This window comes from Scyliorhinus canicula, chromosome 21, assembly GCF_902713615.1.
Source record: "Scyliorhinus canicula chromosome 21, sScyCan1.1, whole genome shotgun sequence".
Classification (NCBI taxonomy): Eukaryota; Metazoa; Chordata; class Chondrichthyes; order Carcharhiniformes; family Scyliorhinidae; genus Scyliorhinus; species Scyliorhinus canicula.
In genome coordinates this window covers 10,174,333-10,187,062 of record NC_052166.1, presented here as the reverse complement: position 1 = coordinate 10,187,062, position 12,730 = coordinate 10,174,333, and the positions used below count along the sequence as shown (strand labels likewise).

Sequence of the window (12,730 nt, the reverse complement as noted above, 5' to 3'; positions counted from 1 at the left end):
GATGCCTTGGAGAGGGTGCAGAGGAGGTTCACCAGGATGTTGCCTGGCAGGAGGGTGCTAGCTATGAAGAAAGGTTGAGTAGATTAGGATTGTTTTCGTTGGAAAGACGGAGGTTGAGGAGCGGACATGATTGAGGTCTACAAAATTATGAGAGGTATTGACAGGGTGGATAGCAACAAGCTGTTTCCAAGAGTCTGGGTCACGATTTCAAGGTGAGAGGGGGAAAGTTTAAGTGAGATGCACGTGGAACGTTTTTTATGCAGAGGGCAGTGGGTGCCTGGAACGCTTTGCCAGCGTAGGTGGTAGAGGCGGGAACGATAGCATCATTTAAGATGCACCTGGACAGATATATGAATGGGCGGGGAATAGCGGGAAGTAGATCCTTGGAAAATAGGCGACAGGTTTAGATAAAGGATCTGGATCGGGCAGGCCAGGAGTGCCGAAGGGCCTCTTCCTGTGCTGTAATTTTCTTTGTACTTTGTTCTTTGACACGGGACGAGCGTGCAGACTCCGCACTGACAGTGACCCAAGCTGGGAATCGAACCTGGACCCGGTAGCTGTTAAATAATTGTGTTAACCACTGTACTACCGGGCTGCCCAACAATGCCAGAAGAGAATCGGATTTCCAACGTGTGGAATCACGGCTTGCCAAATCTAACCCTGACAGGAGACGCATATTGAGTGCGTGAGACACATCCAGAGTGGAAATTGGAACATGGTAATTTGGTGCAGTGAGGTAATTCGGTTCAGTGTGGGAGAAGGTTCTTTTTCCCTACTGTTTTGTTCTCTCTCTTTCTTCTGGCCTGTAACTGCTAATCTGCAGGGAGAGAACCAGAGAGCTTTCTGGGAAGGTAAGTGATTTTTATTTTTATTACCTTTTCAAATTGTGTATGTTGGGGGGGGGGGGGGGGGGTTTGAAGTGACATCACAGTAAAGCTGTGACCTGATTGGCTGGTTTGGAATATGCACTAAATTTAAAAATTAAACATTGTTGTACTATTTAAACATAATGATACAGATTCTCTACACAATGATGAAGTTTGCTTGCTTTGAGCGCACGGTAGAAGCACTGTACATGTATGTGGTGCCCAAACCTCGTGCTGATTGTACCAAAGCTGAGCTGCTGGTGGTGACTTTTGTTGCTGGTTATATTGCTGGTGTGTTTTGTGCTATTGTGTCTCACCCTGCTGACTCTGTTTTGTCGGTGCTGAACAAGGAAAAGGGTAACTCTGCAGTACAGGTTCTCAAAAGACTTGGACGTTTAGGAGTGTGGAACGGGCTTATTGCCCGTATTATCATGATTGGTACTCTGACTGCCTTGCAGTGGTTTATCTACGACTCTGTTAAGGTATACTTCAGGCTTCTTCGCCCACCACCTCCAGAGATGCCAGCATCACTAAAGAAGAAACTTGGGCTGTAGGAAAATACATGGACTTGATTTGTTAACCCTGGTTCAGCCAGATATGTCGCTTCATAAGACTTGTAAAAAAAAGAGCTATTTAATACTGAAAGTATCATGTCTGTAATGTTGACGAGCTGTGGCAGAGTGCACAGTATTCAGCTTTGATTCAGAATAAAGAACTATGACCCAACCCCCCCCCCCCCCCCTAAAAAAACCCATAATCAATTCATTACTTGATTATAATTTAGAAGGACATCTAAGCCAGAGATGGGGCGAGTACTGTATTTAGCTTTCACATTTGTAGTAGAAATCTAGTGCTAGGAAACATATAGTTAACAGGAACTTTTGTCAATTTAATTTTTTTTAAATTTACTAATTAATTAACGCAATGTCAATTAGAGGGGTGTTGTGCTCTGCCTGTGAGATGTGGCAGGTCCGGGAGGCTTCCAGCGTCCCGGATGGCTTTGTCTGCAAAAAATGCACCTCACAGACCGCATGATTCGGTTGGAGCAGCAGTTGGATGCACTTAGGAGCACGCAGGTGGCAGAAAGCGTCATAGATAGCAGTTATATAAATGTGCTCACACCCAAGGTGCAGGCAGAGAAATGGGAGACACCAGAAGGGGCAGGCTGTCAGTGCAGGAATACACTGTGGTTGTCCCCCTCTAGAACGGTATACCCCTTTGGATACTGTCGGGGGGGAATAGCCTATCAGGGGAAAACAGCATCAGCCAGAGCAGTGGCACCACGGCTGGCTCTGATGTTCAGCAGGGAGGGTCAAAGAGCAGAAGAGCAATAGTCACAGGGGATTCTATAGTCAGGGACACAATTAGGCGCTTCTGTGGACATGAGATAGACTCCAGGATGGTATGTTGCATCCCTGGTGCCAGGATCCAGGATGTGTCAGAACGGGTAGCGGGCATGCTGAAGGGAGAGGCCAACCAGGCAGAGGTCGTTATGCACATTGGTACTAATGGCATAGGCAGGGAGGGGCATGAGGTTCTGCAGCAGGAGTTTATGGAGCTAGGCAGAAATTTAAAAGACAGGACCTCTAGGGTTGTAATCTCAGGATTACTCCCTGTGCCACGAGAGGCTAGAAATCGGAAGATAGGCCAGCTAAACACGTGGCTAAACATCTGGTGTAGGAGGGAGGGTTTCCGTTATCTGGACTACTGGGAGCTCTTTCGGGACAGGTGACCTGTATAAGAAGGACGGGTTGCATCTAAACTGGAGGGCCAGAAATACCGTGGCCGCGAGGTTTGTTGGTGTCACACAAGAGGGTTTAAACTAGTTTAGCCCGGGGTGGGTCCCGGAGCAATAGGTCAGAAGGTGAAAGCATTGAGTGAGAACTAGGGAATAGGGCCAATATGGCTCGAGGAAGAGCAAACAGTGGGATGTCGCTGAAATCAGCCGGCCTGGTAGCCTGAAGTGCATATGTTTTATGCAAGAAGTATTACGGGTAAGGCAGATGAACTTGGAGCGTGGATTAGTACTTGGAACAATGATGTTGTTGCCATTACAGAGACCTGGTTGAGGGAAGGACAGGATTGGCAGCTCAATGTTCCAGGATTTGGATGTTTCAGGAGGAATAGAGGGGGATGTAAAAGACTTGCGCTACTGGTTAGGGAGAATATCACAGCTGCACTACGGGAGGACACCTCAGAGGGCAGCGAGGCTGTATGGGTAGAGATCAGGAATAAGAAGGGCGCAGTCACAATTTTTGGGGTTTACTACAGGCCTCCCAACAGCCAGCGGGAGATAGAGGAGCAGATAGGTAGACAGATTTTTGAAACGAGTAAAAACAACAGGGCTGTTGCGATGGGAGATTTCAACTTCCAAATATTGACTGGGACTCACTCAGTGCTAGGGGCTTGGACGGGGCAGAGTTCGTAAGGAGCACCCAGGAGGACTTCTTAAAACAATATCTAGATAGTCCAACTTGGGAAGGGGCTGTCTTGGACCTGGTATTGGGAAATGAGCCTGGCTAGTTTGTTGAAGTTTCAGTAGGGGAGCATTTCGGGAACAGTGATCACAATTCAGTAAGTATTAAAGTGCTGATGGACAAGGATGAGAGTGGTCCTCGGGTGAATGTGCTAAACTGGGGAAAGGCTAATTATAACAATATTAGGTAGGAACTTAAGAAGCTAGATTGGGAGCGGATGATTGAGGGTAAATCGACATCTGACACGTGGGAGGCCTTCAAATGTCAGTTGAAATGAATTCAAGACCGACATGTTCCTGTGCGGACGAAGGGAAGAACGGCAAATTTCAAGAACCTTGGATAACGAGAGATATTGTAGGCCTCATCCAAAAGAAAAAGGAGGTATTTGTCAGGGCTAGAAGGCTGGGAATAGACGAAATCTGTGAGGAATATAAGGAAAGTAAGAAGGAACTTAAGGAAGGAGTCAGCAGGGATAAAAGGGGTCACGAAAAGTCATTGGCAAATAAGGTTAACGAACATCCCAAGGCATGTTACGAATACATAAAAAGAAAGGGAAAGGGTTGGCGCACTGAAGGATAGGCAAGGGAATCTATGTGTGGAGCCAGAGTAAACGGGCGAGGTACTGAATGAGTACTTTGCATCAGTATTCACTAAAGAGAAGGAATTGATTGAGTCTGGGGAAGGTGTGTGGATAGCCTGGGTCACATTGAGATCCAAAAAGACGAGGTGTTGTGCGTCTTGGAAAATATTAAGGTAGATAAGTCCCCAGGGCCTGATGGGACCTACCCCAGAATAATGAAGGCGGCTAGAGAGGTAATTGCTGAGGCCTTGGCAGAAATCTTTGGATCCTCACGGTTCAGGTGATGTCCCAGAAAACATTAGAATAGCCAATATCGTTCCTCTGTTTAAGAAGGGTAGCAAGGATAATGCAGGGAACTACAGGCCGGTGAGCCTTACGTCAGTGGTATTGAAATTACTGGAGTGAATTCTTCGAGACAGGATCTCCTCGCATTTGGAAGCAAATGGACGTATTAATGAGAGGCAGCATGGATTTGTGAAGGGGAGGTCATGTCTCCCTAACTTGCTAGTTTTTCGAAGAGGTCACAAAGATGATTGATGCAGGTAGGGCAGTGGATGTTGACTATATGGACTTCAGTAAGGCGATGACAAGGTCCTTCATGGCAGACTGGTACAAAAGATGAAGTCACACGGGATCAGGTGTGAGCTGGCAAGATGATACAGAACTGGCTAGGTCATAGAAGGCAGAGAGTAGCAATGGAAGGGTGCTTTTCTGATTGGAGGGCTGTGACTAGTGGTGTTCCTCAGGGATCAGTGCTGGAACTTTTGCTGTTCGTAGTATATATAAATAATTTGTAGGAAAATGTAACTGGTCTGATTACTAAGTTTGCAGATGACACAAACTTTGGTGGAATTGCGGATAGCGAGGAGGACTGTCAGAGGATACAGCAGGATTTAGATCATTTGGAGACTTGGGCGGGGAGATGGCAGATGGAGTTTAATCCGGACAAATGTGAGGTAATGCATTTTGGAAGGCCTAATGCAGGTAGGGAATATACAGTGAGTGGTAGAACCCTCAAGAGTATTGACAGTCAGAGAGATCTAGGTGTACAGGTCCACAGGTCACTGAAAGGGGCAACACAGGTGGAGAAGGTAGTCAAGAAGGCATACAACATGCATGCCTTCATTGGCCGCGGCATTGAGTATAAAAATTGGCAAGTCATGTTGCAGCCGTATAGAACCTTAGTTAGGCCACACTTGGAGTATTGTGTTCAATTCTGGTCGCCACACTACCAGAAAGATGTGGAGGCTTTAGAGAGGGTGCAGAAGAGATTTACCAGGATGATGCCTGGTATGGAGGACATTAGCTATGAGGAGCGGTTGAATAAACTCGGTTTGTTCTCACTGGAACAACGGAGGTTGAGTGGCGACATGATAGAGGTCTATGAAATTATGAGGGGCATAGACAGAGGGGATAGTCCGAGGCTCTTCCCCAGGGTAGAGGAGTCAATTACTAGGTGGCATAGGTTTAAGGTGCGAGGTGCAAGGTTTAGAGTAGATTTTACACAGTATAGTGGGTGCCTGGAACTCGCTGCCAGAGGAGGCTGTGGAAGCAGGGATGATAGTGACATTTAAGCGGCATCTTGACAAATACATGAATAGGATGGGAATAGAGGGGTACGGACCCAGGAAGCGGGGAAGATTTTAGTTTCGACGGGCAGTATGGTCGGCATAGGCGTGGAGGGCCGAAGGGCCTGTTCCTGTGCTGTTCCTGTCTTTGTTCTTTGACATCACAATCTCCGCCACACAAACGGACAGGGATGGTTCTATTCGTGCATTTGAACAGGGGTGAAGCACAAAAATAACTGAAGTGAAAACTCATCTGAGAGATGGGCTGGACTATCACGATCCCCAGCAGCACGTTTCCCGGCCGATTCTATTTTCCCTCCAATTGCCAATAGAAGTTCCCATTTTAACCTCCCCACGACGCCACAGAATCCATTGGCGTGTGGATGCTGCTGGCGAGAAAAGTAAATAATATTAATAATAACCTTTTGTTGTCACAAGTATGAAGTTACTGTGAAAAGCCCCGAGTAAGCGCCTGCTCGGGTAAGCTGGTATGGGAATTGAACCCGTGCTGCTGGCCTTGTTCTGCATTACAAACCAGCTGCGAGCCCACTGAGAATGGAACAGCTGGAAAATTCGGGCCAATGGCAATAGATTAGTTTTATTTAATGAATAACAGGTCATATAACAAATCCTATCATAAATTAGCAAAATGCTTTTCATATTGTTAAAAATTCACAACTTGCCACATAAGGCGATCTCAATATTCGATCCAAAGGCATAACGAAGAACATTGTTTGCAAGAAGTACATTAGGGGACATGGTGGTCGGGGTGGTGGGTGGGGTCCGGGGGAGGGAGGGGGGGGGGGGGGGTGGGGGGGGCTCGGGGTGAGTATGACCAAGGGAGAATCCTTTTGTGATGTGAACAATTAATAAATATTATTTTTGAACTTAAAAGAAAGGAAACCACACACAACAATAATGAGTGCAATGCGCCATGGCACTCTAGTACACAAATTGTGGACAGACTTAATTTTACACGAAAATAGGCCGCCAACTGCCTACGTTTACCTGCACTGTTCAACAAAGAACAGCCAATTTTAAGTAATTTCCTGAGCGAAATCGACCAAGAAATTATAGCAACCAGGTTTAGATAAAGGATCTGGATCGGCGCAGGCTGGGAGGGCCGAAGGGCCTGTTCCTGTGCTGTAATTTTCTTTGTTCTTTGTAGGACAATGTGATCCAGTCTAGGAAATAGTCTCAAGGATCAGCAAGGGCGGGGCTGGCGCTGGAGATGGAGAGGGGGGAGGGGGAGGGAGTGCTGATACATTCGGGTGACTAGACCTGAATCTTGATGCATTTCTTATGATGGCTGTTTCCCCTTTTCCTTTCGCATTTAGTTGGTTTCACTTTTATACTCTTTACTTCCCTTTGATCTTATTCACCGTGTGGACTTGGCTTTTGCCGGATAATTGTCCATTTCCTGATCTCAAAAATTTGAATTTATGATTTCTGTAGCCCATCCAATCACATATGTAAAATATTTTTGCCTTTGATATGCAAATTGGCATCTCGTGATTTCTCCAGACATTTAACACAAGTGAGCAACCGGTTTACTTTGTTTTTGCTTCCGCTTTTCAATCTTATTTTCCCCTGAGTGTTAACATTACATAATTGGCTTCACGTTTACCGTACTTAAGTTATGAGTGATCAATTCTCAAAAGTTTCCGAGGGTTGTGGCATTCTGTTTCAGTAAGGACAATGTTTGTACTTGAGTAGAAGCGTAAGTCAAAACCTTTGAAGAGAAACTGTGACTGTCTTCTCTTTCTGCTTCACAGAGAGCGGGGCGTGGGGGAAGGGGGGGGGGGGGGGGCTCATATCCTGAACCCCAGCACATCTGACTAGATTTTCCTGGTGGGCTGCAGTTGTTGGGCGTCTGAGGATAAACACTAAAATAAATGAACAGATTTCATTTTAAAAGTAGCGTTCTGTCGGTAGCATTTAGTTTTTGTGCTTATTAATGATTCGAATCATTGTGGCAACCGGATATTTCACCGCACTTTTTAACTGCTCTCTGAACTTGGACTGAGTCACCACATAAATGAACGTATTTGTGCAGCAGCTGAAATTCCGTAACATGCCGCCGACTCGTCGAAAAACATAGAACGCTTCACTATAATAGTTCGGATTGTTCCCTCCAATGTTGTAATATAAAAAATCTACAACATGTGTAAACCATAAAAGTATGAAGCTGCCGGATATGGAGAAGAGTAAAATCGCTGATTTCCTCCTGCTCTCCATCTCTGGGTCACTGCGATCATCTATTCTGCTTTGGACTCTCAATCTTTTCCGAACCCGACTCGCCACTATAATATGTCTAACTGTAAGAGCATTGAGCAACAGAATTAAAGTGAATGGAAGCATTGGGGTTAAAATCTTATGAAATATGTTTAGTCCCACCCATCCGGGCTCAGTATAAAAGCTTGGCTTGTCAAGACAGAACCATGGTATATTGTCGATTATCAATCCCGATTGATATGTAAAGTAGAAGGGAACATTTTTTAAACAGAGCAGAATGCCCGCTGTTGCTAGAACAACAGCCGCCGTTCTGGCGGTGCAGTATTTAGTTTTCAGCTTCCGGAAACAGATAGCTACACACCGGTCAAAGGTAAAAGTGACAGTGAACCAGACAGAGCAGTCAGTGGCGGCTGGAATCAGGGTAAGAATGACAGTGCAGACTGCGGTGATGCGCAGGAACGAGAGTGGAAAATAATAATAAATGATCCGGTTCAGGATCACATCAGTAATAATGACCAGTAGATCTGCTGTTGCCATGGCCACCAGGTAGCGAGTGGTGCAGGTCGACAGCCCACATCTTCCACCAGAAAGGATCACAATCGCCGTAAAGTTAACTGTAAGATAAATAAAAGTAAAGAGTCACGACATTGCCAAAAATAAACCCTACACCATCAGTCCCAGATGGTCAGGATGGGGGTTTCAAATTACATATCTGGAGATCAGTTCTGTGGTTAAAAATCATATTGTAAACTCCAACCTACCACCATTCCATCAGCTTTCTGCTTTATGTGAGGCTGTATATGGGTCAGATTTAAGTAGATTTCAGCAGGTTCATCAGCTTTGTAAACATTATTGGAGAGCTAACATCCTCCGGTTCAACTCGCTTGGCAATATCAAAATGGTTTGTTTCGGCATGCATTGCCTCGGGAACCCGAATGCTGAAGAAATTTGAGGGCCATGTTACGGAGCAGCTAAATTTCTTTACGTCGCCGTTTTGGGCCAGAAAGTATAAAATATTTTCACCAGTCATGGAAACATAGTCCCAATTTTGCAAATGCTAAAGAAAAACGGCATCACTTTTGCTTTGTGGTCGCATTTCCTGTCGAATTGTGACTCCTGCTAGGATACTGGATCAGACCAGTTTGTTCCTCTGGCCGAGGAGACACATGGTCATTGCTTTGATTTTCATGCAGAAAATAGTTAGTATAAACAACGCACCGCTTGAAGGAAAGACACACTAGCACCCAACAGTACTGCCACAGCATCCCCAACCCCTTCACGACGCCGGCATGGCATAATCACTTCATGGACCCCGAAAAGCAGGAGAACGTCATGGAATAAAGTGGACTTCTAAAAAATCTGTGCAAGTATAACTAAAATATGAATGCAGGGAATAAAAATATACATCAATCAGGCAGGAACACTGATCATTGTGTTCAGCTTCCGAGAGTACTGAAGGAAGTGGCGACATGAAGTGCGTTTCCGGGTAATGACTCGAGAAGGTCAGAAAGCTGGTTAGGTTTGCAGGCAAGAAGTAAAACTTTGGAATAAATGGGCCTTTTTGCGATCGGCAAGCCTTGATACGTTGGGTACTGCAGGGACCTGTGCTTGGACCCTAAATGTTCATATTATGTACTAATGATTTGAACGAAGAAACTGAATGTAGTATCTCCTAATTTACAGATTGTATAAAGTTTGGTGGAAAGGTGAATTGTAGAGAGGATGCAGAGATGCTTCAAATAAATTTGGATAGGCGGCGTCAGTGGGCGTATGCATGCAGATGCAGTATCATACGGATACATGTGAGTTTATACACTTTCGCAGCAAAAAAACGATAACAGATTATTATTTGAATGAGTGTAAATTGAGAGAGGTGGATACTTGGTGTCCATGTGCATCAGTTGTTGAATATAAGTGTGCAGGTTCTGCAGGCTGTAAAGGAGGCAAAGGGATGTAAGCCTTCATAGCAAAGAACAAAGAAAAGTACGGCACAGTAACAGGCCCTTCGTCCCTCGAAGCCCGTACCTACCATGCTGCCCGTCTAAACTAAAATCTTCTACACTTTCTAGGTCCGTATCCCTCTATTCCCATTCTATTCATGTATTTGTCCAGATGCCCCTTAAATGTCACTATCGCACCTGCTTCCACCAACTCCTCTGGCAGCGAGTTCCAGACACACTACCCTCTGTGTAAAACACTTGACTCGTACATCCCCTATAAGCCTTGCCCCTCGCACCTTAAAACTATGCAAGAAGATTTGAGTTAAATACGGTGATGTTTTAAAAAAAAACTGTGTCGCGCTTTAATGAGCGTATTGTGTGCAGTTTTGGTGCCTATATAGGAGGACGGATTTTCTTGCTATGAAGAGAGACCGCGAAGATTGACCAGGTTGAGTTCTGGGATGGCAGGACTTTCTGATGAGGAGAGTTTAATTCGGTTAAGATTATATTCATTGGAGTTTAGAAGAGTGAGAGGGATTTCATAGCAATTTATAAAATCATAACGGGATGAGACAGGATAGATTCAGAAAGAATGTTCCTGATGGTGGGGCAATCCATAACTCGGAGGTTATGGTTTGAGAATCAGGGGTAAGACTTTTGAGGTGAAGAGAGTGGCGCATTTGTGGAAATCAGTAGCACAGAAATAGTTGAGGCCAGAACGTTTTGTAATTTCTAGAAAAAAATTGATGGAACTCTCGGAGCTGAAGGGATCAAGGGATATAGGGGAAGACAGGTTCAGGGCATTGAAATTGATAGTCAGACTTAATCATAACAAATGTCGGAGCAGTCTCGCAGACCCGAAGGGCCTTCTCCTGCTTCTACTTTCTATGTATGTTTCTATGTCTGATTCTGTGTGATTTTCTATCATCATGTTGCATATGACTAAGCTGTGAATCACACGTCTTACTGCGTTGCTTCACGAACGCATCCCGTTGAGAAAACGCAGTGCCGGAATAAATGTGGAAATGAAGGTCTTTTCCCTTTCTTCGGTATCAGTTACTATAAAGTGCAACCATTCTAACTGATCATAGGGATGGGTGAATCGTTGAGTGAGTGGGTGGTGGAACAGGAGTGGTCTTGTGCTGTGGGGAAGCGTAAACATCTATGTTTAGGGTAACACCGCTATGACAGGAACAAGAAGGCGGAGTTGTAATTCTACTGGGTCGACTGATCAGGTTAGTGATGAGACACATGGCACGGTGTGTGATAGTCATTTGCGTTAAAGGGAAATCAGGTTGAAGGTTTGTTGGGTAAGTTGGTATTTTGCGCGGGCCCTGTCGATCTCCGGAGTCTTGTCTCTCCCAATTTAATTATGTGGAGGCTGGTTTAGCATACTGGGCTAAATAGACAGCAGCAAGGGTTCAATTCCCCTACCGGCCTCTCCGAACAGGCACCATAATTCTTCCAGCCGAATCCCAGGCCGGGAAGCAGCTGAGTGCGGTAATTACCAAGCTACACGGACACCAAGACCATGACATGATCCTTTGCAGTTGGAGGAACACAAGATGAGAGTCTATCAGTACATTGGGGCAGAACTGGAAAAGCGTCGCGCAGATTTAACAGGCAAAGTCAGCCTTCTACAGCAACAACATCAACTTCGGAATGTTGTCCGCAGACAGTCTCTGGTAAACATACCAATGCAGAGAGCATTATTTCACTCCCCCTGAAGAGGCAGATGGGTGAGACCAAAATAATAATAACAATCACTTATTGTCACAAGCAGGCTTCAATGAAGTTACTGTGAAAATCCCATGATTGCCAAATTTTGGCGCCTGCTCGGGCAGGTCAGTACGGGAATTAAACTCACGCTGCTGGATTTGCTTTGCTTAACAAGCCAGTGATTTAGCAGTGTGCTAAACCAGCTCCCTACGGACCACGCCAACAACAGGAGAGACAGGAATGAGGCGGGCAGAGAGGCGAAAGGAAACAACATTCACCAACTAACTGTATCATCTCGTTTTGAACGGTGTTTGCTCGAGGTGGGGAGGGTTCAAACTAATCATAGAATCATAGAATATGCAGTGCAGAAGGAGGCCATTCAGCCCATCAAGTCTGCACCGGCTCTTGGAAAGAGCACCCTACCCAAGGTCAACAACTCCACCCTATCCCCAGTAACCTCACCCAACACTAAGGAATGTAAGGGCAATTTATCATGGCTAATCCACCTAACCTGCACATCTTTGGACTGTGGGAGGAAACCGGAGCACCCAGAGGAAACCCACGCACACACGGGGAAGATGTGCAGACTCCGCACAGTAATGTGGCAGGGGGATGGGAACTGATGCAGGAAGTCAGAAGGGACTGTTTCAGACAGGGACAGAAACAAAAGGCAGTAAGGGGGAAGTGTAAGGCAGTGAAGCCATCGTCAAAAATGAAAAAGGGATACAGTACCAGGTACAGTGACTGAGGGGAGCACAGTGAATAGGCCCAGTCATACTAAAAGGAATAAAACGGGAAGTAAAAACATAAGTGGTAAGCAACGCGGCAGGTTGTTACATGAAGACATGGGTTCAACGACAAGGAAAATTAGGAGAAAGGTTAAGAGGAAATATAACATAGGAGAAGTTACTGACCGAGGTGTTAAGATTCAAAACAGAGGTATAAACGCCAACATGAATGTACATTACCTGAATGCACGTAGTATTCAGAATAAGGTAAATGAGTTGATGGCGCAAATCATCGTGAATGACTATGATTTGGTGGCCATGACTGAAACATGGATGGCCAAGACTGGGAGTTGAATATTATAGAACATAGAACATTACAGCGCAGTACGGGCACTTCGGCCCTCGATGTTGCGCCGACCTGTGAAACCATCTGAAGCCTATCGGACCTACACTATTCCATTTTCATCCATATGTCTATCCAGTGTCCACTTAAATGCCCTTAAAGTTGGCGAGTCTACTACTGTTGCAGGCAGGGCGTTCCACACCCCTACTACTCTCTGAGTAAAGAAAATGCCTCTGACATCTGTCCTATATCTACCACCCCTCAATTTAAAGCT

The 12,730-nt window shown here is 45.4% G+C and overlaps 1 protein-coding gene across 1 annotated transcript; it reads left to right on the top strand.

The window, feature by feature from the left end:
* The first annotated feature begins 1,009 nt into the window (after window positions 1–1,009).
* On the top strand, window positions 1,010–1,491 carry LOC119955920 (phosphate carrier protein, mitochondrial-like). Its single transcript, XM_038782577.1, has one exon. It carries the CDS (start codon window positions 1,010–1,012, stop codon window positions 1,418–1,420), a length of 411 nt encoding a protein of 136 aa, XP_038638505.1. The 3' UTR covers window positions 1,421–1,491.
* The last annotated feature ends 11,239 nt before the right edge of the window (window positions 1,492–12,730 follow it).

What these genes read in the sequence shown, in the direction of transcription:
- LOC119955920 (XM_038782577.1), top strand. Translation starts at nt 1,010, where the DNA reads ATGATACAGATTCTCTACACAATGATGAAGTTTGCTTGCTTTGAGCGC.